General features: G+C 39.1%; 1 protein-coding gene across 3 annotated transcripts in view; it reads left to right on the forward strand.

Moving 5' to 3' along the window:
• The window catches only part of LATS2 (large tumor suppressor kinase 2), a 276,737-nt gene that overhangs the window by 26,809 nt on the left and 223,917 nt on the right, over positions 1 to 26,011 (forward strand). For 2 of the 3 annotated variants that reach the window (XM_075198849.1, XM_075198850.1), the window contains exons 3-8: positions 2,717 to 2,849; positions 3,379 to 4,880; positions 9,807 to 10,389; positions 10,765 to 10,947; positions 11,674 to 11,780; positions 12,347 to 19,804. In XM_075198849.1, coding sequence (XP_075054950.1) covers positions 2,717 to 2,849; positions 3,379 to 4,880; positions 9,807 to 10,389; positions 10,765 to 10,947; positions 11,674 to 11,780; positions 12,347 to 12,841 — 3,003 coding nt within the window. In that variant the 3' untranslated portion in view covers positions 12,842 to 19,804. Of the gene's footprint in view, positions 1 to 2,716; positions 2,850 to 3,378; positions 4,881 to 9,806; positions 10,390 to 10,764; positions 10,948 to 11,673; positions 11,781 to 12,346; positions 19,805 to 26,011 lie in introns of those variants that run through there. The other variant, XR_012688580.1, reaches the window with a different exon arrangement.

A 26,011-nucleotide genomic window follows, 5' to 3' on the forward strand; every position in this document is an offset into this window, starting at 1 on the left:
AATTTCACGAACCATCCTATTGCAAAGGTGGCATCCTATCACAGTACCACGCTTAAAGTCACTGAGCTCTTCAGAACGACCCGTTTGTATCACAAATGTTTTGAAATGGAGACTGCATGGCTAGGTGCTTGATTTTATACAGCTCTGGCAACGGGTCTGATTGAAACACCTCAATTCAATAATTAACATGTGTGGCCAAATACTTTTGTCCATATAGTGTATATTGGAAGCAGAGAGCTTATTGGGGAAATGTTTCTTTAGCAACCAACTGCTAGATGTCTACAAGAGCAGAAATGTGCATAGGCTCTGTAAGCAGTACTCACACTTGCTTTATATGGTGTTAACATGTCTGTCCCTATTCATTCATTGTCATTTGTATAATGCTTGAAACATCAGCCAGCAAATTCTAGATGTGCAACATTTATTTGAATAATGTTCATGCATCAAACTTGCAGCTTATGTCACGACCTTCACAATAGTGTAACTCTAATAACGAAGGTTAGAATTAGTTCTGTACTCTGAAACGTGGAACATTCCGTGAAACTCTGACTTCTGGTCTCTGATATATATGGGTCAGTTAATACAGCAGTGATGGGCAACCTTCGACATTCCAACTGTTGATGAACAACGTCTCCCATGATGCTCGGCCACAGCTGGAGGTCGCCTATAATCTTAGCCTAGGACCTAAAATACTTTTTTAAATTCCTAGAAGTCAAATTAGCTCTGCTTCTCTTCCAGACAGTTTTTGCAGTAATCCTCTTGCGTGAGATACCCTGTTAAATGGGTGGATTCCTCTAGCCCCGTTCATTTTTTGAAGTATGCAAAATGCTGATGGTATGCCGGGTGGCCCCTCCGCCTGCCCCATCCCATGGAAAGTTCTAGGATTTTAACAGTCCAGTTTGATTTCGTAGAAAATCTCTACTATGCAACTAATATCTGGAGCCCTATTAGTTATGACTTATAGTATGCAACCAGATTTCCTTTTAGTATGACTTTTTTTTTTTTTATATTTTCCAAACATGTATTTTCAATTCACCCATTAATAGTAGCTATGTGCATTATCAAGATGTTGTTATATTCAGATACTATGTTGCACACATACTATTATCTGTCCGTCAAAACACATTTACGAACGAAATGATACTGTAATTATTTGCCCTTGAAATACCCATCCTCAATAAAAAAAATATACAAGGCCAAGTAAATGAGAATATTACGATTTGCATTCTAAAACAAAATACAGAAAGCTTTGCTCTTTTTTATGGTAAAGGGAAGGTCTACATTGCCAGTTGTTACTTATAGAGTGCTCTTATAATAATTAAGGCGTGTGAGGGATCCTGCAGAGGGAGACAGAAATGTGTTTTACGAAGTTTGGAAGTGATTTGCAGCATTTTAAGGAGACAGTATATCCTCTTTACACCAATAAATTATACCTCCAGCAAAACAATCGTTGGGTAATTTTATTTTTTTATAGACACAGACAAGAAAAATAAGGTAATGACCGAAGAACCACAGATGGAAGCGGAGATGGGAGATTGGGATGGGATCGTTGCTGGTGATATAATGAAGGGTTATAGTAGAACTGTTCCTGTTATGACCTCACCCAGGTGACAACTAGTAATAACATCTCTTATTTTAGCAACCACTCTTTTGTGGTACTAACAAAATAATTCAAGTTCGCTCTGAGTCAGGGCGGAAACCTGATGTCATGACTTTGTCTCAACTTTAAGCTTTTGCTTATTTTTAGTGGATCGCGTTACCTCGCTCCTTTTTAGTAGATTTCATCTCCCCTTTTCCGATGAAAATATATATATTTTTTAATTTGTATGGGGGGGGGGCTAAATTAGTAGAAAATACTTTGTTTCCTCATCTGACTGTTTTCACCTTTTTTAAATACAATAGAAAATGAAAAGAGATGGCAACAGGAAGCTGCTTTGTTGTCACTTGACTTACCTTGACGTACTTATTTCTTGGTCTTACATCATTGGTGGTCTTTGTAAGTTTTGTTCTTACAGCATACTGAGTACTTAGATGCTTCTGGAGTACAGTGAAACTAATTTTATATCATCTGCGAGCTGAGGTGTCGTGTATCTTAACTGATATTGTGTTATAGTCATGAAAAGTATTTGGTACCACTACTTCCTTGTGGCAGTGTATACTTGGTTATAGTACCATACCTCCTAAACATTTAGAAGTGAAAAATTGTGATAAAGTAAGTTCTGCTCCCGATCCACCCAAGAATAGCAACATTTGTACAAAGCCAAGCCCACCCTCCAACAAGATCTACCTCTTTCCTCTAATCAGGACTATTGGCAATTATGCAGCACACCTGTTAGAACTGGTAGTTGGATGTTCAACATGGGTTCTCATGTGGTGTTTGTTAGAGAATTTATTATATCACAATGATCATATCCATGACCAACTTCCATATTTGCCAATTGGCAATGTCCTCCGTGCTACAAAAATACTTTCAAAACTGCTGCCCTGGAGTCCTCTGGCTTTTCTCGCGCTCCGTCTTCCAACACTAGACCCTGCTGTTATATTCTGACCATGCAGTCAAAGAGTAACTCTTCCTCCCACAGTTGATTATGATATCCCACCTTGCCTATTGTAGCATTGCCCTCTCCATCTGGTCTATTTAGTAGTCCATATTATCTCGCAATCGGAGATGTTTGTTCTTCATCTATCTACATATTTCTTCTTTTCTTGTAATTAGGAAATGGCAGTAAGGGCTTTGAAGCAGACTGGGAGTAGAAGCATTGAGGCGGCCCTGGAATTCATCAGTAAGATGGGGTATCTGGACCCTCGGAATGAGCAGATTGTCCAAGTGATCAAGCAGACATCACCAGGTAAAAATCTACGTGTGAAGAGTCTTGTGACTCACACACAGCACAATGTGTTACAGTTCCCAACCAAGTTGACAATATTTTAAATGTGTGATTTTGTTTTCTTTTTGTCTTTGCTTCGTTTATTTATCGAAAAAATAAATCGATACAATCTTTACAGGGTGTAATATTTTTTTTTAATAATACAATATTGTGTACAACAGACTGAATTCTGTATGCATATGTTTGAATGCTTCTCGGGTCTTGAAATCAGAGGAACCATTATTTTCTGTTTACAATTATATGATCTTTTACCTGCTGGGGACAGCATGGTGTAGAAATGAAAGTCTGGAAACAATCTTCATGTTAATCCACTATGAACGCACTATTGTTTCAAAAGGTATAGGAGGGTCCTCTGAGCTCTATCAATCAGATGCAGCCACGTGATGTCCTGTAGCCTATGAATTCTCAGTATGATCTAATTAGCCACGTGATATTGAATAATTTGATGTGTTACTAACTCTTAATGGATTTTTTTTATCTCATGTTAAAGGGAAAGGCACAGCGACAAATAATGTTCTCCATCGGTCAAGTTTTGAAGGTCCGAGTGAGACCTTTTATCATCCAATGAATAATGCAGCCTATGAGGGTCCCAGCTTTCCAGTTGAAGGTTCCAATGTTCTTGGTGATGTTCCACGTCAGTATATGGACTACTTGCTTTCTGCACCCCAGCCTGGGGCAATGAATGGGCCAACACAGAGGCCTACAGCGCATAACACTCCTGGGGGCCACCAGCACCAACAGAAGGCCTATGCCACCAGTGTAGAGTCTGCTGCCATGAACTACGCTATCACCAGCCAGGGTCTACCCATGCAGCCCCCTCATGCATCAAACAGCCCACACTATGGCCGACAGCATCTCATAATCCAAGGGGATCCTATGGGGTATGGAGTTCAAAGGACCCCATCATTTCAAAACAAAATACAACAAGATGGAGGATATGTAAATATGCAGAACAAAGGTCCGGTACCACAAAGTAGCCCGGGCCATACATATCCGCAAGCACCGACCGGTCACTATATGCCACATCCTCACCACAAGCAGTCAAGTCCTTCTTCTCACCAGATGCTGGTCATGTCAAGGGGGCCTGCGTTTCCAAGCGAGTATCCTGACACACCACAGAACCTTTTAACTCCAACACAAAATAGCTTAAATATGGATATGTTTGATCTGGGCAGCGTGTGGCAGACGGCACAATCACGCCGTGATTCTCTTCAGGGTCCTGGGATGGACTCGTCTCCACGACAACACGTATCTTTCAGACCAGAATCCCAGGTACCAAGTCGTACCAACTCTTTTAATAACCACCAACAGCAAAAGCAGGTTCCTTTGAGGCAGGCTCCCCAAAACAAACCTGATCCTTCAATAACCTCACCAAATACCATCACAACCGTGACATCCGCCCACATACTTCAGCCAGTAAAGAGTATGAGGGTAATGAGACCCGAGCCTCAGACTGCGGTAGGGCCGTCCCATCCTGCTTGGTTGGCATCACAAGCACAGGCGGCAGAAAATCTACAGATGATCGAGCCCCTTCCGTTATCTGTTGGCGGCCCTGGCCCTTACGGGATCGATGTGGATTATGGCAACCAGGATATGAGATTTCCACCACCACCCTACCCAAAGCATCTCTTGCTTCAGAACAGCGCAGAGCAACACGATTTGAACTCTTTATGCAAGGGAGTAGAGCAGAACCTGCGGGTTGTCGATAACGTAACAAGTAGTCATGAGGAGGAAGCCAATGGAGATGTAAAACATGAGAAAGTGAGCAAGAATTCCAAAGCAGTTCGGTCTGGGAAAGACAAAAAGCAGATTCAAACCTCCCCTGTACCAGTGCGGAAAAACAGCAAAGACGAGGAGAAGAGGGAATCCAGAATTAAAAGCTACTCGCCATTCGCCTTTAAGTTCTACATGGAACAGCACGTGGAGAACATTCTCAAAACCTACCAGCAGAAAGTCAATCGAAGGCTACAGCTGGAACAGGAGATGGCTGAGGTAATTGTCTGTTTACCATGTTTATGTAGCTTTTATTACATACAAATCCACTGATTTAAAAAAACGTGAGTTTTTAGCAGTGATCTTCACTATAAGCGGTAAAGGACTATGTCCCTTTTCAGTGCTCGGAATGTGTTGATTACAAATCGTTGCTGTAACAAGGTTCAGTCTCGTGCTTGCTGCAAGTTGGCTTCTAAGCTTTTATTACTGCTTGAAATACCCAAAATACTGCATGTGTAAGTAAAATACATCTCCTATGTGTGAATGTATATATGTGAGTGTATGTGTATAAACAAAAACATAGATAATAATAAACTTTTATTAGATACAGATAACTAGACCAAATCTTAGATAAGGTTTTTAAATATTTGGTATGTCTATAAACAGTAGTAGCAGAAACAAATTGGGGTGCATGGTCTCTGTAGCCCAAGAAGGAATGTTTAATGATTTGGGGGGTTTTTTGTGTTTCTATTTCTGCTACTTTTTCTGATGCATTGTGTAAAAAGTAAAATTGGTCTATTCCTAAAGAATAGCACATCTTCTACCATGAAAGGGTTAAGGTCAACATGGTATTTTATTTCTGCAAAAACTGTAGTAGTTGCTTAGCACAGCTCTTGTTATAGGCATTGCTCACTTATTTTTAACCCTTTCTTAGGTAGTAGATTGTGTGATCCCGGGTGGAAGCTGGTGGGTCACGGCAAGAGATAACGTGAGCCAGGGTGGCTCTAGGCTACAGGTTCAGTGGGTGTGGAATGCCTGACACACCTGATTGGATATTGGTGGCTCCAATACAAATCCACCCTTGGCTTTCAAACACTGTAATCTTCAGCTCTCTAAAGAGAGTTTATGGGAACAGGGGCCACAGGGTTGTTGGTCTCCACCTATAGACAAGTTCAAGCAGTTGATACTTGTCCCGACCTTAAAAGACCACTAGCCCCCAAAATTGAATAAGGTCAAAAATATTCTTCAGTGTTGATCTGATATTCCACTGCAGTTCTGTCAAAAGGTAACACCTCCCTCACTCCATTACAGACCACCAAAACTCCTTCGATAAATTTAGGACACTGGCCTGATAGGACCTTATGCCGCTCCAAGAAAACAAATTCTGCAATCAGTTTTGGTAGTGTGACATCGCTGATCATGCCCTGTGTACGGAACAACCAATGTACATAGGCCTTTCTGCAAAGCGAGACTGACAAGGTGTCAATCACTCTGGGCTAGATTTCCTAAACTGGGGGTTTGGAAAAATGGAGATGTTGCCTATAGCAACCAATCAGATTCTAGTAATTTAGTTAGTGCATTCTACAAAATGACAGCTAGAATCTTCACTTTTTCAAACCCGCAGTTTAGTAAATACACCCTTCCTGTGTCTTAGTTATAGAGGCGCCTCTGACACGCAATCTGCTGCAAAGGAGTGAGAGCATAATGGGCATATTTAGCTAAATATAAACGCCCCACTGATTTCATGTATAATATTCATTCAGCTCTTTGATATATACGTTGCTGTTAAATCGTGCCTGGGTAAAGATGGTGCATCTTTCTCTAAATGAATCTAAAGATAAACTATTTTTCATACATCAATATACAGACCCTGGCAGTGGTAGTAATAGGAGCAGATGTCACATTCCCACTGGCAGACGTATAGACAGATCATGGGCACCACTCAGAAATACATCCTTTATTAAATTAGATGAAGTAATCATTTAATTGCTATATTTAGAGCCACCACATATGTGCAGATTGTCTAATTGTGACTATAGTTGGGACAGCTGTGGAGAGAGAAACGTCTCTCCCGGCATCCAAGGGCCTTTCCTTCTGTCTCCATGTCTGTTCGTGTGCTTGACATTCATGACATGCTCCATACCTTGTAAATATAGCACCTTAAGGAATGACTTGTACCACGTATTCCAGCAGTCTATTCTGAGCGCTATCCCCCAGAATAGGATACAAATTGTCTGTCGTGTATTGCAATTGTGCCAGGAAACAACAAAGCTGCTAGTTAACAATGGGTAGCTGCTTTTTGTATAAGTTTATTATCTGTTTTATGTCTATTGATATGATTCAACAGTAGGACGTCTGTACTTGACTATTGCTTTAATGAGTGATTGTTAAAAGTGGGCATTCTTAAGAACAGATAAAACCTATTGTTTGCTAGATGTTTTTATGAAAACTACCTTTTTCATTTTTAGCCATTACACTTTACTGTGCCTTAGAGCCAACCCAGGGCCCCATCAGTTAGTGTTGTTTATTAGGACATGCATGGAAAGATAAAGACAGAATAAAAGATATTTTATATATCTAAATGCATAAATTGTGGTTAAAGGCACTTTGTTCTTATTTAACAGGGTTTTCCATCTTCACGTTTGTTTTTAACCCCGCCATGCTACTTTTGCAGGGTCTCCCCTCCTCCGAGACCTCCCAATACTTGCTCATCTTCTCTTCCTTATATAAAATTGTTGGGGACCCCGGCTAATCAGCGTTTGTAAGTTACAGAGGAGGACCATGTACCAACGTACTATGGTGGGGAAAGATAGACCCTATAAAAACCAATACTGAGAGGTGGAATCAGCAAATTATTTTTTTTTCCCTTTTAAAGCAAGGTTTATTTTGGATGAAATTGCAGTCTTTGAAGTGTCACATGTACTATGGCAAGGAGCCTGAAACTTCAGTTTTCACATTGGCCAGAACCTCTGGGTGCTTGTGTTGTGGGGCCCGAGTCATTTAGGAGAGTAAAGCATAAAAAAGGAGTAACTTTGCACCTGGGCAAAACCATGTTGCATTGGTGGGGCTGGTACATGTATAATGCGGGGGCAGATTTCTAGGTAGGGTAAGGCATGTCCTAGATCAATTTTTAAATTTCAGTGTAAAAATAAATTTGTATTTGTGTGCTACATGAAAAAAAACAGCCAGTATTATGCACAAAATAATAAACTAATTTGCACCCCTTGCATTGTAACATGATTTGTCCACGATCAAACCTACTCCTTTTTTTTTTTTTTTTCTTTGCTCTCCTTAATAACTCCGGCCCGTTTTGTAGAGCTAAACGTGTTGACATTTTTATTTTTTTTGTTTTTCTGCCACAATTTCAACACAATTTTTCACGGAATATATAAATTACTGTTCAAACTTAAAGATTACGTTTAGTTTATATATGTTACTTAAAGTGGACTTGCTCTGTTTTGGGCTGATGCGTTTAGAACCCGTAGTCTTGACTGGCTGGATGTCGTATACTTGGCATTATGAATGCAAGTTATTTGTAGGCGTTCAGTCAGGGCTTTGTTCTCATTGCATATTTCTTGACATGTAGGAAGTTTAAGTCATGTTAAGGTTTCCAAGAGTTTATATTTTTGGTTATTTAGAGCTGGTGATAACAAACTGGTCGTCTTTAGAGTTACAGGTTTTACTATGTTAAATTTGTACAATTATAACAATTATTACAATGTATTTCTATTCATTTCTTGAAGCTTTAGTAAAATTTTATACAAAAGTGTTTCCTGATAACGTTCTGGTGGTGTCGCACCTGGTTTATATGGAGCACCTTCCTGCTGCTTTACAATTGTTTAGAAAATGTTTAATGATATTCTCATTAAAAATTCTTACTCTGGTGAGGAAAACTCTTTTTGTCATTAACGGTGATTGTACACCACGTAGGATGTACCGGCAGCAGACGTGGCAGCTTCCAATCTATTTTTCTTACTACTTTTGGGCTATATTGTCACTGTCGCCCACATTTTCAACTCCTTCCTATCTACTGTATTTCTTGTCCTGACTTTCCTTGTACACATCTTCATCCTCGGTAGATCTCTGATGGTGTGCCCCATGGTGCATGGCATATCCTCTCTTTATGCAATCACTTGGTGATGTCATCGGGTTCTTTTGGCCTTTGGAATCGCTGAGTCAAACGTAATGCCTAAGTAACGTACTTTGGAGATAGAATGTGTGACAGATCTACGCAGATAGATATAAAAGGGGGTACTGGCCCAGGTTTTAGAGGAAATATGAGGAATTCGCTTTAGAGTTTGACGGTTGGGCCATCAAGCACTATCTAAGATGACATGGCTACTAGGTATTCAGAGATGTTAGACTGCATTTAGGAAGTCCTATTAGGGGTGGACAAGTGATTTGTTTTTCTGGCTACAACCTGATGCATTATATCGCCAAGACTCGACCTTTCCTCTGTTGCTCTACAGCCAAAACTATATAATTCATGCCTTTCTCCTTTCACGTTTGGGATTACTGTAACATGCTACTGATAAGCCTCCCTGCCGCCTATCTTTCTTCATTACAATTTTATACAAAAATTTTGTAGTAAAAATCAGTCCCAACACACGTCCTCCTTAATCCATCTCCTAGTTCCATATTATGTCTAGGATCACCTGCAAAGTGCCGCTCCTTATGTTCAGTGCCCTCCACTTATCTGCTCAGCAATTTCTTGTTCTGTCCCTCATTGTGTCCTGCCCCCGGCTCAGAATTGTCTCCTTGTCATCCACTTCCCTTCTACTGCTGTCTCACCTTAAGCCCTTCTCCCTCCCTGCCACTTGCCTATATAGTGCTCTTGCTTTTGGGATAGATAAAGATCCTTCTCTCCCCGGTTTTAAGCCCAAACGGCTGACAAGTCTCTTCGAAGCGTTCAAATAGTCAGGATCAATCATACATGACAACTACTGTGGTCGAACACAGCCATCTACTATCTTATTTCTAGACCTTCTGTTGTTGTTGTATTTCATCCTTCATTTAGAACTTAGGCTTTCTGGAGCAGATGACTCCTCTCCTGTAGTTTGACCATTGTGCATTTATGTATGTGCTATATTTCCGTGTGTGTATCTATCTATATCTGCGATGCCTGTGCAGTAAGGATTCTTGTGTGTTATATTTGGTGAGTTTTGTGTTCCTTATGGCATTACATCTACATTTTATTTTTTACAGGCTGGGCTTTGTGAAGTTGTTCAAGAGCAAATGCGAAAAATCCTTTACCAAAAGGAGTCCAACTACAATAGACTAAAAAGAGCCAAAATGGACAAGTCCTTGTTTGTGAAGATCAAGACTTTGGGCATAGGAGCTTTTGGTGAAGTGTGCCTGGCCAGTAAAGTGGACACCAAAGCTTTGTACGCAATGAAAACCCTGAGGAAGAAAGACGTTCTGAATAGAAATCAGGTGGCCCACGTCAAAGCGGAGAGGGACATCCTAGCCGAGGCCGACAATGAGTGGGTAGTGAAACTCTACTACTCCTTCCAAGACAAAGACTACTTGTACTTTGTGATGGATTATATTCCGGGAGGAGACATGATGAGCCTTCTCATACGCATGGAGGTGTTTCCTGAACAACTGGCCAGGTTTTACATTGCGGAGTTGACTCTGGCCATCGAGAGTGTCCACAAGATGGGATTTATCCACCGGGACATCAAACCGGATAACATTCTCATAGACCTAGATGGCCACATAAAGTTGACAGACTTTGGTCTTTGTACTGGGTTTAGGTGGACCCACAATTCAAAATACTACCAGAAAGGTAAATTATTAGTTGTTTTGGTTTTTTTTTTTTAAATCACTTGTTCCCTTCAATTATCCTCCTTCCGAGAACACTGACAACTGATGCTTAATAAACTATGTAATGCGTTACAAAAACTTTGCAAGGTGCCTGTTTCTCACAAAAATTGCTTTTAAAGTGTGAAATGTACATTGCACCATTATACATTGCCTCATATATGTATTCTTGAGAAATGGTTATTATTAATATCTCCTTGAACATGGGTTTTTTAATGCCATTTAACTTTTCTTCAAGCCTTGATATCTAATTAATTTTGATAACCTATTAATTGTCCCTTTTCTGTTAACAAAGAAGAACACAATAAGCTCACTCCAGTTTTTTTAAATCCATATTAAGGGAACCACATCCGACAGGATAGTATGGAGCCCAGTGAGCATTGGGACGATGTGTCCAACTGCAGATGTGGAGACAGGTTGAAGACATTGGAACAACGAGCGAAGAGACAGCATCACCGTTGTCTGGCTCACTCATTAGTAGGGACTCCTAACTACATAGCCCCAGAGGTCCTCCTGCGTAAAGGTGAGATGTATTGGATGTATTGGGCCTCATTTACGATGTGTCCTGGATGCCTACCGTAATTCACTTTCCCCGTCAACCACTTTTAGATCTACCCTATTCATTAAATGTAAGCTTTTTTATTTATTTTTTTACCAAAATACAGCTGGGCTTAACCTCATGTATAGCTTTAATGAATCATGAAAGTGAAGGGCATCCGGACGGTCTTTATTACACAAGTCACTTTTGCCGCCTGTGTTTCTTTTTTTAACATTGAGTAATGAGCACCTAGAAACGCGCTTCTCCACCAGAGTTCAACCGGAAGGTGCAAAATGCATTAAATAAAAGCTACAGGAGAGACCCAATCTCTGCAGTTTAAATGTGTCCTATTACACAAGAATTGGCCAAAAGTAACCCCTGTTAAGAAAATAGTTTGATTTAAAGGAAAGGAACTTCTCTGCCTAATGATTAGATATTGTCACTAGTGTGGATTTACGTTACTTGTATTCTTAAAATGAGTATTCTTGTAAATGTATTCTTTGTGTTAATAAAAACAACTGTAAAGGCGGAATACTGAATAATGCTGGGATACTTTTAGGCACAGGACATACAGGCTGGAAACAGGGCTGCCCTCTGTACAACAGAACAAATGCCCCCCCCCCCAAATATACACTTAGCGTCTTGTAAGTTTCCTATTGTATTAGCGGGGTATTATATGTTGTATTAACCTTGACTGCTGTTGTTGTGCAGGATACACACAGCTCTGTGATTGGTGGAGTGTGGGTGTCATTCTCTTTGAGATGTTGGTCGGCCAACCTCCTTTCCTCGCCTCCAACCCAACCGAAACACAACTAAAGGTAAGCGTTAAGGTGTAGTGCTTTCTCATTTGTTTACTTTTCATATTGCTATATGGTACTATGTTTTTAATTTGTTTGTTTTGGTGTTCTATTTAAAATGTCCTCAATTTTGGTAAACCACGTGAGTCATAGCTTAATTTCCCAAAAATAAGTTGCTGTTGTTGTAGAAGGGGTGCAGTTGGGAAGAAATAATCATCTACGAAGACCTAGAGCATGGGGCCAAAACTTGTTTGAAGGTCACGGACTGGGAAGCTCCATCAAAGTCTACATAGAAATGAAAGTTGGCAGCACAACACCCATATTACCACTTTGGTTATTAAACTTGCCATGTTTATTTTCCAATGAGCAACTAATTAAATAACTATTAAACCGTTTCTATCAGTTTCCAGTTTTCCTACACCGTTTTAAAAACGCCACTGTTTTTTTGTTCTCGGGGACAGAGAACCACTCTTGATCTTCTGATACTTCATTCGTTTTGTTGAAAATGAACTGCTCTAGGATTGGCTATATATAATATTCATAAACCCCTTTGTTTTTAACAAGAGACTTTTTTTTTGTCTTTTAAGGTAATTAATTGGGAGAACACACTTCACATTCCCTCCCAGATCAAACTGAGCCCGGAGGCGACCGATCTGATTACTAATCTATGCTGTGCAGCAGAGAACAGGCTGGGGGGAATTGGGGCGGATGAAATTAAAGATCACCCATTCTTCAACTCCATTGACTTCTCTACGGACATACGACGCCAGCCAGCACCTTACGTCCCAAAAATTAGCCACCCCATGGACACCTCCAATTTTGATCCAGTAGACGAGGAAAGCCCGTGGAATGACAGTGGAGATAGCACCATGACCTGGGACATGCTCATGTCTCCTGGTAACAAACACACAGAGCACGCTTTCTACGAGTTCACTTTCCGGAGGTTCTTTGATGATAATGGCTACCCGTTCCGCTACCCAAAGCCATCTCGGATGGAAGCTTCTCCATGTGAGGAGTCGCAGGAAGAAAATCAAGCGACAAAGTCAAGTGAGACAGAAGGGTGCCAACCAGTCTACGTGTGAGAGGGCGCGCTTTCTACTCTAATAATCCTCCGATACGTAAAATGTATTCTTGCGTTGATCCCTATTTTACCAGGGACGATTCTCCACTCTGCTACTTTGCCCATTTCTGGGAACTTTTGAAATGGGACAAATAAAGTGTCCTTACAAAATGGGAATGCTGCAGATTATTTTCACCATCATGCCCTAATACGGAGCAATCTGGACAATTGGTGCATTTTGGCATCTCACCATTTCTACCTTAATACACAACATGTTCTCGGGAACTTGAGCTTGTGTAACTACTAAGTTGTCGGAAAATAACCAAAGACGATAGAGCCTGTTTCAGGTGACAATCTTGTTTGCTTTGATCGCTGGGAGTCGGTCACACATGATTGCAGACTTGGGGCCCCGTTGGTGCAGTATAAATAATCCTTTATCTTATCTCCAATAACACATTTTTCTGCCTTGTGTTTCAAGTACACAATTGTAGCTTCTTCCACCCCTGGAAAATATCTTAATGATTGTCCTTAGACGGTCACTACTCCAGTACCATCATCTTCAGTTTGTGAAACTTTTGATAAGGGGTCCAGTGTTTTCAAGAATCCTATTATACACATTCTTAATATTGCGGTGCTGAGCTTCAAATATGTACTGTGCCGGCAAAACCCAACACTGGGGTGGACTGCGGTGTAGTAAATCTTAAATCCGCTGCTATACTTAATTGTTCGGATATGTTTTTACGGACACTGAAGGAGCTTAATCTGCCTATTTTGGTTGTTTTTATATATAATGCATACCCTATATTTTATCATGCCTGTAAATCTTTTCTAGCACAAATATTGACCACCTCAGCAACACACATTTTATAGAAAGAGCACTTATATTTTCTAATACCTATGTTTAGTTACATCTTGGTAGACGTTTAACGTGACTTAACAAGCTGCTGTTTCCTCTCTAAGTTTTTATTTAATGTTCAGTTCACAAACCAAAAGACCTGTTTGTCAGGTGTTGCTTGAGCTAGTGTTTTGATTTAGTAATTGATTGAAATATTTAATATTATGGTTGACGAGAGCGATTGCTGCAGGCTATCACTGCAGGAGTAACGTAATAGATATTGCACTGCGCTCAGAAGTCAGACTACACGAATATACTATAGCAGCAGTGGGATCAAAGTATCCCTCCTTGATTATTCAATCTAAAAACATGTAGAACGTTCCATCCGCGCTCATAGTAAACTAGGTACTTGAGACCTATATGTATCACCTCTTGAAGCAATACATGGACATAAATTGGTCCTCTACCACACATAGATATATAAACATATGAAAATAGGAGGTACATATTGAAAACTGGCGTCGAATCTATGTGGTGGTCAATACACAAAATGTGAATGTCCCAAAAGGGTATATAGGGTACACAGATATTGACAAACAGATTAATATTCAACTGGTGTATAAGAAATTGTTGGAAGTTAACAGTCTGAAGTAGGGGAATTGAATGCGTCACCAATGTTGACTTGGTCTTGGAAGTCAATTGTAGTGAGATGTCCCAGTGAAGGTACAATAGTTTCCTGAGAATTCTACAATAAATTCTTGTCATGTAATCGGTTAATCCATGATTCATGCAGGTAAAGTGTCCACAAATCCTCAAATAAAACAGACAATAGGGTCAAGAGACCCAATTAGTGTAATTAGGAGGTAGTCAATCATATATTGTACGACTAAATCCAAAATTGTTAACCGTGTACTAGCATAGGTCCAACTAGAAATGTTAATCCAGGGATAAAAATGGGCTGAAAAAACTTAAATATATTAAAACAAAGACACACACACATCAATTCAGTACACAAAGTATGTAGATACTAATAGCAATAAAGGATCTGACCATAAAAATACAACTGTGGGCATTCAGCCATTAACACAACAAACAATGCTGCTTAAAACACCCGGCATAGTAAACCGCGTGTATAGATGAATAAGGATAATATATCACATGCAAAGTAACCAGTCTACATAAATGGCTCACCGTATGTGTGGTAATGGCAACTGGAGAAAAACTCCTTAACCGCGGTGCCTCTAGTCGTGCCTGGGTGAAGCCGGCGTACCGCGTGCTTTCCACTGTGTAACGAACTCGCGTCACTTCCTGTTTCCGAGTCTGTGAGTGATTGCGGAAGATGTATCAGTCCAACACGTTTCATCTCATAGTGGAGATTTTCTCAAGGGTCCTTCAGAAAGTCTCCACTATGAGATGAAACGCGTTGGAACGATTTATTTGTGGTAGAGGACCAATTTATGTACATTTTATTGTACTAGATGTTTTGTTTCGAGAGGTGATACATATATGTCTCAAATAGTCAGATTCCATCTCAATTATTGTACCCCGTTTACTATGAGCGCGGATGGGACGTTCTACATTTTTTTTCATATCAATGCTGGAGAACTTTCTCCAAGAGAACTGTGGATCCTAGTGACTTCCAAGAGGTTCCGCATCAGTTGAGAGCTGCAAGAAAGATTTGTAGGATAAGCTGCAATGATCAGCCATCGTTTTCTACTGTTCTCCCAAAGTGGCTTATTTAATAACATTGTGTGCCGTAACCCAGAGCAACCAGTCGGATTTCCACTTTCATTTTTCTAGTACAGTTTACAAAATGTGAGCGTATGTCCGCTTGCTATGGGTGACCGCGCAGTTGTGCTTTAGCACCGTGTTAAGTAAAGCCGAAAGTGCCTTGTCTAAAGTGTATACACAGTAGTGTTTTGTTGGAATAGCCCGTCACCACCCAAAAATATAAACAAAACTGCAACATCATCACATTATTAGGCTTATAAAAGAATATATTACAGGATTTTGCTATGATTTAAAAAAAAAAAAAAAGTGTAAATTGTAAAATAAAAGAAATCTATATATAAAGTTTATAATTATATAGTGTGTAGTAAATATATATATATATATTTATTACACACTCATCTTGTTTGCACCAAAAAAACCACACCTTTAAAATGTAGGAAAGGCCTTAACCCCAAAATATGTGATATCACTCTTGTGCAATATTATTGCAATAATTATTTGCCTTTTTTTTTTTTGTAGAAAACAAAAAAAATGTTTTCTAAGTTTGTGCCATTTATTTAGACTATTTTTCTGCATTTTGAATTGCGATTTGTTTGACTTTACTGCTCCGCTGCTTTTGATTTGCCTGGTAGGTTTTAGTAGAACGTGTGAGAAAGTGTGTATGGCATGATCTCGATCTCTAAGGTTTCACGGGCCGGTCCTGTGAGACTGTTTGCGAGAGGAAGTAGAGAACATGGGCCGTAGCGGTGTGTGTAACGTTTGTTCTTTGGGAGAGAGAAAGATGGCCGCTCTGTGGGGCGTTTGGTAGAGAATGTTGATGTACAAACTTTGTATAATACTTTCTGCAATGTTCTGTATATATCCATGTGGCTTCTTTGTACCTGCCACCTACTCGCATGTAGGCATTTGTATTGTGGACAGGACCTGTACAGTCATGGAATGCTGCATATAATGTTACTAGGACACAGTGACATCACTGAGGGCCTCAGGTTTGTGATGTCACTAGGTCGAGAGTGAATGGATATTGGTTATCACCTAAGCTCCGTGTAGATGACAGGTACAGTTTTTACTTTTGAATGATTTTGGTCTGCACCTAATATTCTACCTGGGTTTTGCAGCTTTGATTTCCCTATATTTATACATTGAATTTATTTTCATACCTGAACACTGCTCGATCACAACATGCCTTGTCTATTATCAGATTGAGGAAAGCTGTTAGATCTTGTACACTATAGCACACTAAGCTGTTATCCATTGTACGTGCCATAAGCAAATCTAAATAACCAGCAAAAATAATCATAATCAGGAAGAGAAATGTAACTGTAAGTACTTTGTAGCCCGTTCCGCTAAGGGGTTTTCCACTTTAAATTATGAACTTTACTAAATCATCATCATCACCATTTATTTATATAACGCCACTGTTTCCGCAGCTCTATACAGAGAACTCATTCACATCAGTCCCTGCCCCTGTTGGAGGTTACAGTCTAAATTCCCTAACACAGACAGAGAGAGAGAGACGAGGGTCAATTTTGATAGCAGCCAATTAACATATTAACCTACCAGTATGTTTTTGGAGTGTGGGATGAGACCAGAGCACACGGAGGAAACCCACGCAAACACTGGGAGAACATACAAACTCCACACAGATAAGGCCATGGTCGGAAATTGAACTCATGACCCCAGCGCTGTGATGCAGAAGTGCTAACCACTGAGCCACCATGCTGTACACAGTGGTTAGCACTTCTGCCTCACAGCGCTGGGGTCATTAGTTCAATTCCCAACCATGGCCTTATCTGTGTGGAGTTTGTATGTTCTCCCCGTGTTTGCGTGGGTTTCCTCCGGGTGCTCTGGTTTCCTCCCACACTACAAAAAAATCCCCCTACCTTCCCAATCATAACTTATTGTCAGAGATTCCCTCTTCTGGAAACCCCACCATTCGCTGTATTTAGTAGAGTCTTCTACACATAGCTGGAATCTCTACTGATCTCCGTAATAAAGAGTTTTAGTTTGAGCCCCTGTGTCTGCTGTGATCATAGGTAAGTGGTAAGAATCATACAGCCGCTGACAGAGTGCAGCGATCCAGCACCGTTGCCAGGAAGGAAGGGATTGGGTAAAATAATTTTAAAGTGGAAAACCCCTCTAAAAGAAAATAAAAATATTTACTAAAACATCACGTTTATTTTTATTTTATATTGCATTAACAGATAATGTCAAAAGCTATTTGTTCCCCAGAACATAGATCAACGTTGAATTCAAATAATCTGATTCTTTTTGAGGATTGAGAACTTGTTTACAAGGATTATACTACACTTCTGCAATAGCTGTTTATACAAATGATCTCTCAGACATCCCACTTTACACCCCATTGACTTGCATATTTTGCCCCTAAAATGTATCAGGTTGTCCATCACCCACCTGGGGGTTGCAGGTGAATTCTTGGAGACCATCGTTGGTCTAGAGGTGCCTTTTGTGCATTAAAATCCCAATCAAGTAGAGCTTAGTAAACTTGGATATAATGCATTTTAATGATTCCACTTCATTAAGCATGAACTTACAAAGCCCAGAGAATAAGCACAGACTGTGAGTTGCGTGTAGTATAAAGCGTAAGAGTTGTATAGTGAATTTGGTCAATATTGGAAAATGGGGAAAACAAATAACAGATGGACAATTGGCAGCTTTGCATACATAGTGAGACAATGACACTCTGTGCTTGCTCCAGCCTTCTTTATAGAAGTAAATATATAATTTTACATTTGTGAAATGTCCTTTTTATAATACAAATTGGGTTTAAAGAAGAAATAATGGGTGATTTGCTAAATACATACTGTGTCTAGCAAGTTATATTTTCTGGGGACAAAAAATATTGATTATTTTTAGGCTCAGTTTACCCCAAGAGTGTCCCAGGAGATGTCTTGGTAATTGTGCCTTCTTTGTATCTGATGTACCTGGGCAGCCGATATACAGTTTTCTTTCTACGGTGTCCATTTGAAGATTTAGTAACCTGTATTACTAGGTTGTGTCGCCTTATCTTGGTCTATCACATTTATTTATGTAGCATCAGAACAGCCTGAGCCTGTTACGGCCTGATAGTCGAGGTGCAGTTTGGTACCAAGTAGAGAGCTAGAATATGACCAGGTCTACTGTACCAATTCTAGAAGAGGAAGGAGGCGCTGATCATTCCTAATTCAGGGGTGCAAATTGTTCAATGGTTTTACAGGAATTTGTTTTTTAAAATCTATGAAATGTTTAAAAGGTTTTGCTCTTTGATATGACACAGACCAACTGTGCTTTGGGTACAGTTATATTCAGAGTTTGGTGTCCAGGCCAACAAAAAACAACCCTGATTGATATTAAAGTCTTGATGGTGGAAAAAACAGTTGTTAGCCAAAATAATAAATCCCTGTATTTAATAGAAGTTGGGCAAGTAGAAACCATTAAAAATAGTCAGAAGGTTTAAAACTCTCTTCTAAGGATGTCTCTACCATGTTGGGTGTTTTAATGCAAGTACATTTGGCATACGTCTTAGCCTGTTATTAGTGTACGTAGTGTAAACTGTTTCGCACAACAACCGACAATCTAATTACTGATTGGCTGCTTTAGTTTTCTGCACATTTACTGTCTGTTAAGAAATAGCCATCTTAAAGACATATCGGACTATGTTCCCATTGACCTCTCATAAAAGCACTACAATAAAGTTTATTTTTTATATCACTGCTCTGGGTGACAACAAACATTTCCTACACTCTGGCCAATTGGTGATATAAACGGCTATATTGACTGCTGGAAAGCCATTAGTGCTGCACAGCAAGAGGTACAGGTTACATAAACCTTGACTATAGCTATCATTACTGAAGCACCTTAGGGAAAGAAAGTGTTAAGTCTCCAACAGTTTAATTCCGAGGATATAACAAAACATGCAAAGAGAAGCTAATGGGTTGTTTGATATTGACAAATTATCTTTAGTTTGTAAACAACTAGTTTCTGGGAGGCAAAAGCAAGATTTGCCTATTGGTGACAGCCCTGGTATAAAATAATGAACATACTCTGTTTTATAAAGATTTTTTTATTTTAGTTTTTTTGGGTTTTTTTCTTTTTCATATACAATGCTTTAGTACTTTGACATATAATAGCCACTTAGATATTTAAGCAACAACACCTATATTTTGTGTCTTTGTTTACAGTTTTATGAGAGTTGTGCTTTGCGTATGTTGAGCTTTTGCTGTGACCTTTTTACAATTCAGTATTATTGCTTTTTATAATAATGCCATCTTTTTGTTTTGTCATTTACACCTATCTGACATCCTGTATTGTGGTAGTTTCTTTCTCAGGAACTCGGTTTAACTGTTATTTATTGATATATCATCGCCTTTAAAAAGCTTTTACTGGCACAGTTTATTAAATAAAAAAGTGTAAAATAAATCTGTGTGGTTTTATATTTCGTGCATAATACCCTGTCCTACAAATGTACATTTGCCTCTCCGTTCTCAGCACTGTATGATGCCCCTGTGCCCCCTGACTGTCACGTACATATGTCTCTGTGCATCCACTCTCAGAATTGTGTATCTGCCTCGGAGTTCCCAGTCCCAGCATTGTATGATGCCCATGTACTTTACATCTGGGGCAGCACGGTGGTTAAGTGATCGGCACTTCTGCCTCACACCGCTGGGGTCATGAGTTCAATTCCCGACCATGGACGTGTGGAGTTTGTATGTTCTCTCTAATGTTTGCGTGAGTTTCCTCCGGGTGCTCCGATTTCCTCCCATACTCCAAAAACATACTGGTAGGTTAATTGGCTGCTATCAAAATTGACCCTAGTCTCTCTCTCTGTCGTCTGTGTATGTATGTTAGGGAATTTTAGACTGTAAGCTCCAATGGGGCAGGGACTGATGTGAATGAGTTCTCTGTACAGCGCTGCGGAATCAGTGGCGCTATATAAATAAATGGTGGTGATGATGATCTGTCCCTGCATGACAACTCACAGAACTACATGCCCGGCTTTATGCCCACACTCAGTTCTGTTTGTCTATTTCTAGAAAAGGAAATATGCTTTGCCCCTGTGCATCCGCTACAAGAAATGTACTGTCTGTCCATATTCACTCAATTCAAACATGGTGCACACCTTGTAACCGCATGGTCCAACACCATATCATTCTCCACAGCTGGTGTGGGATTTAAGCCCCTCCCTGGTTCACATGGCGTCACAAGAAGCATGTCATTGGCGCACGCAGATAGCGCTAAGAACTATGCTGTAAAGAGTACATTTTATGCAGGCAATTGAGGATGATGCCCTGTATTTCATGAAGGTTTCCTCCGGTGCTGACGATTAACAGTGATAAGTGCATTTTTATATTGCACTATAATACATGATTTGTGTGACCATAAAAGTTCCATATAAAACACAATTGTCTTACAACTACATAAATTAATAGTAATAAGGAACAATGATTAATTATGTTTTATATTAAACCTATAATTCAGGTCTCCATGTAAACGGAGTGTTCTACTTACACCTAATTGTCGACTGGGAGTGCGTCATTAAATATTTAATGTACCATAAATCCTCATAGAACGAAGTTTCATTGCTAACAAAGAAAATCAAACATCCTTATTTAATTGGCACTTAATTTAATGAACAATTCATCCATAATGCCATGATTTAGCTACTATACAAGTTGTTTGTTCCCATCTACACGATTGTTTCAGAATTGCTTAGTGTTAAATGTGAAAACTAAGAACCAGGGTATTAACCAAATTATTAAAATCTAATAAATTTCCCTCTTACCTGTTCTGAATGTAAACTGCAAAATACTTATTGACTGACAATGATTAGTAAGCTATATTTAGTTTGGCAAATTTTAATGAAGTAATATAGATTTCTATTTATCAAATCCAGCAAATAGGGATTATAAATCAAATAATTATTGATTGTGCAGTTTTATATAAATAAAGTTAATTATTTACAGGGACATATTGCTAAATATAAACTCCTAAGTAATTGATTAATTGTACTCAAACTAGGTTATGAACCTATGTCCTTCTTTATAACTGCTGAGAATGAAAACCATGTAATTTTTTTTTTAATTAAATTTTTATTGGGTTTTTGTAAACACAGACAGGTTATAGATGCACAATCAACAAATTTGCATGGTAGGCTGTTGATACATCAAGAATGACATCCTGGTTCCAGTCCAAAAATGTATTCAAAGACCTGTAAAAGAGATATGCCATACCATACACAAATCTACTAGTAACAATATTACGAACAACATACAGACAAAGGGAAAGAAGGGAAGGGGAAACCACATTTGGGGGAGGGGGTGTAGCAAAAATCCTCACTTAAAACGTCAATTTAGTTTAAAGCTCTGTTAGCCTAGTAGGTTGTGAATCTGCCTGGTGCAACACAAATCCAGATGGATCACCCAACCAAGCCAACCCTCGGGTGCAAAAGTGGGAACAAAACCACTCAATCAGTCAAATTTGAGATTGGGGACTCAGGAGAGTCTAAAAGGTTTAGCCATGGGCCCCAGATAGCATAATACATTTCAAATGAGTCTGTGGTTGACAGGTGCATCTCATCCATGACCCTATAGTGTTCCAATCTATTAGACCAGTCCCGAATACTCGGAGGCCTGGTGGATCTCCATTTCACTGGAATTACTGCCTTTGCTGCTGAGATAATAAATTTCAAGAGAGATTTTTTAAAAAGTGATAGGGGCATATCAACTTTATGTAACAGCCAGATCACCGGAGTGTTGGGTATGTCTACCTAGCAGCTTCCGCGTGATTCTTACCACCCGGGACCAAAACGTTTGCAACATGGGGCAATCCCACCAGATATGCAGAAGAGAACCAACACCCCGGTTGCATCTCCAACAAGTGTCGGGCACCCCACGGAAGGCCCTCGCCAGATGAGCAGGGCATCTGTACCACCTGGTAATTACCTTATAGTGAGTTTCTAGAATTGAAACATTGGGAGAACATGCGTGAGATGCCCGAAAAATCTTGGACCAATCGGCCTCTTGTAGCTCAACTCCTAGATCTCTCTCCCACTCTGTTTTGAATTTCAGAGGGGACACGAATAGATGTTCTACCAAAAGCTTATATATAGTTGAGAGGGAATGTGCAGGGCAGGGTGACCTGAAACACAGATTCAAAAACCGTTAGACTCCTAGAAGTGTGTTGTTTTGGGAGGTCCTGTGACAGAAGGTGCTTAATCTGTAAGTATCTCCAGATCTCTGCATTGGGCAACTCCCATTTGGATTGGATCTCTGTAAAGGAGAGAACCCCCAGTAGTACTCACCGAAAACCATATAATTTAATACAAATTTAAATCATGAAATTAAATGTAGTAATGTTTGAAGTTGTGATAAATTAATAACCACTTTTGTCATAAGTGTAAATGCCTTAATCTACTATTAAGATTCAAAAACTTTGAACATAACCAATAATTACAAGGCATAATAAAGTAGATAATATGAACCAAAAACATCTACACAGTAGGGCATATTATTTAAGCTTTCCACTGCAGCGAATATTCGTCAAAAGATCATTAGATGTAAATATTTAATGGTTAAATCATAACATTTTATAAAATAATGTAACAAATCAAATGTAAATTTAGGAATATTATTACAAAATATAACAAAAGAAAAAAAAGTGACTATAGTCCAAATTAGAGTGAAGTCTGTGGAAGACTGAAGTCTCTTGAGTTATAGATCTACACAGCTTCAGATTGTGAGAGCAGAACATATCAATTTTCACCTGTTTGGGGCAATGATATAGATTATAAAATCTGACATTGAAGTTGGGAAACCTTGTAACATGATTCAAAAATGTTACATTGAACAGGTTTCATCTTAAGTCTGGATTAATATTACAGATTTTTATGTTTAGGTAAATTATTTAAATTTTTCAGCTTGTCTAGCCACCATACCCCAGAGCACAGGTGCATTTAAAAATAATATGACATTACTGTTGTTATAAGTGTTAAATTCATTGCAAGAAAATTGTTATGAACCCTACAATCCGCGAATGATAACCCCTAAACAGAACCTATGGTGCGGGATGTTTTTCACCATGAGCAGCCGACTTTCCCGGAACCACACTATTCACTGGTACTTGGATTCCTTTGGACTGGATCCCAGTAGTGTATAGTTTTTATCAGCCATGAGTGAGGTAAATTGAGGGAAACTTGCAGCTATGGTGCCACATGTAGAGAAAATAAGACAGACCAGACACAAAAGAGAATAGTCAATTGGCAGGATGGGTCAGTGCAGAAGAGATACACGAGGTCAATAAACAGAGTTCAAGGGCAGGCAGAGATCAACAGCAAGGTCCAGTAAAAGTAGCCATGGTCAAACATACTAAATCTAGCAGCAGAAGATATACCAATCTATAGCACAAAGGTACAGAAACTAGCCTATATAAATCTAACACCAACAAATCAATAATGGCAATGAGTGTATTCATGTAGATCCTGGCAAATCATTTGCTGGGTAGAAATCATGTGAGCAGGAAATGTTGACTGATCAGCTGCTAGGTAGTGAACAATAATGAGTCTTGCAAAACCTGATAAATCAGCTGCAATGTGATATCCCCTTAGGCAGTTTAGAAAGCAATGTGAGTATGGTTGACATACAGCAGAATCTGGAGTGGATCCTGAGACAACAGCAGCAAAATATAACAAAAGTAAAGCACCCAATCATGGATGACAGACATTTTATCCTTTTAATAATGAAGCTACTGCATGGGAAAGGAGTTTTTTTTTTTGGTGGAAGCTAAATTTATCCTCAATGTCACCTTTATCCTTTGCACTCATAAACCAACTCTAGGTTTATCTGTAACTAGATAAGTATATCACCCTGCAAAAAAAGAAAGTCTGTATTAATTATGTAACTTTCTCCTCCTTAGAATTACATGTCATAATATAAGAGGGTATATTCATCAGCAGGTATTTTCTTTTTAATTCTCCAAACATTAGAACATTTCATTTTCCATACTGTCTCAAGAACATTTGTTAAATGCTCAGATTTCTACCCTCTAGCAATTTGTAGGTTAATAGTGCTCATCAGTGTCAGTGATTCTACATAACCATATGAATTGCCCCTTAGGTAAATTGTGATTGTGACATAGGATGGAAACTGTCAGCTCTAAGGAAACTATTCCAGTCCGTAGGTTTTGGATAGACGACAGCTGTCAATGTACATCTATGCTACATTACTAACATATATGTTGTTTTGATTTGGCCAATTGTGAACTTGCATTTCATTGATGGATACATAGCATTAAGTAAATCCATCATGTTATAAAATTACTTTTTACCTTTAATCCTGGAAAGGAAAATATCATCTGTATACCAAAGGTCGGTAAAAACTTCATGTGTTCCATGATCTAAGAAAAAATAGTTTGTCATTATTTTCTGAATCTGCATATGAAGGGGGAGGTGAATAAGGGGACCCCATAATTGTACCCTGCAACTACACATAAAAATCACTAAAAATCACTAACAAATATAAAAAAATCATTGTGTGTGAATCTTGTAAAAGATAAAAATGATAAAGTATAGAAATGGATCAATTCCTGAAGTCTAGATCTCGACGTACACTAAGCATTCTCTCAGAATGAGGCTTCTCACTGCAGAGAGAGCAATTGTCAATAGTTACTAAAATATAATCATCTTAAACATCAATGTTATTGATAACAAAAAATTGCCCTTTAAATTATGTGAAATATTTAAAGCTAATGATTGCAAGATTGACCTAAAAACTGATGTATTGGATAGAGAAATGAATTAATGTTGGGCTCTTTAAGGCGTCAGGAGAAGATAGATTTTTATGCAAATGATAAAATACATTAACAAAAGTAAAGGGATCAAATTCAACTTCAGCCTTTGAAATACTATCATCTACCATTCAAAATATATTTATCCAAAATAGTTTTAAATTGAATAGTGGAATCCTGCTTTCATTTGCTGTAGCGATCGACATTACCAAGTTGTTTCAAAGCTTCATATGTTCCATATAACTATCACTACCACTTTATCAGCTCTTTCAACCAAGTGAGGGATCATTATATATATTTTTAAAGCCGTCATCTCCTCATTTTGCTTGTCTAAGTTCCAATGCAAATGTTCTACGTTCGACTTACCAAATGAATACAAGTGTCTTCCATGGAACTACTGACGCGAGGGTTAAAGTTCAGTTTTTGTTGTTGACGTAGAATATTCATCTAAACTTGTCAATTAAAAGTTGATGTACTTGAGACATTAAATATATCACTTCAATAACATTGTGAGACATTTTGAGAATCCCTTTTCATCAAACACGTCTAAAGAATCTGTTAAGTGCAGTTTTTGTTGTTCATACGTAGAAAATGAATTTTGTGAAACCATCTTACACAAAATGGATTTTATATGTCACTCACCGGACCGTGAGTGCCTCTGCGCTGGGGCGTGGCTCCCTAGCCTTCCTGCCGGCACCTGTCCTGAACCGCGGCCGTCCGCCATCTTGATGCACTGCCCATGCGCAGCACCCAAGAACACTTATGACCTTTGCTTTTAATCTAATTGGTTGATCAGGCAACTCCCCCCTATTTAAGGCACCTGTGCCCATTACCTCATTGCCTGAT

Source organism: Mixophyes fleayi, chromosome 2 (assembly GCF_038048845.1).
Source record: "Mixophyes fleayi isolate aMixFle1 chromosome 2, aMixFle1.hap1, whole genome shotgun sequence".
In the NCBI taxonomy this organism is placed as follows: Eukaryota; Metazoa; Chordata; class Amphibia; order Anura; family Limnodynastidae; genus Mixophyes; species Mixophyes fleayi.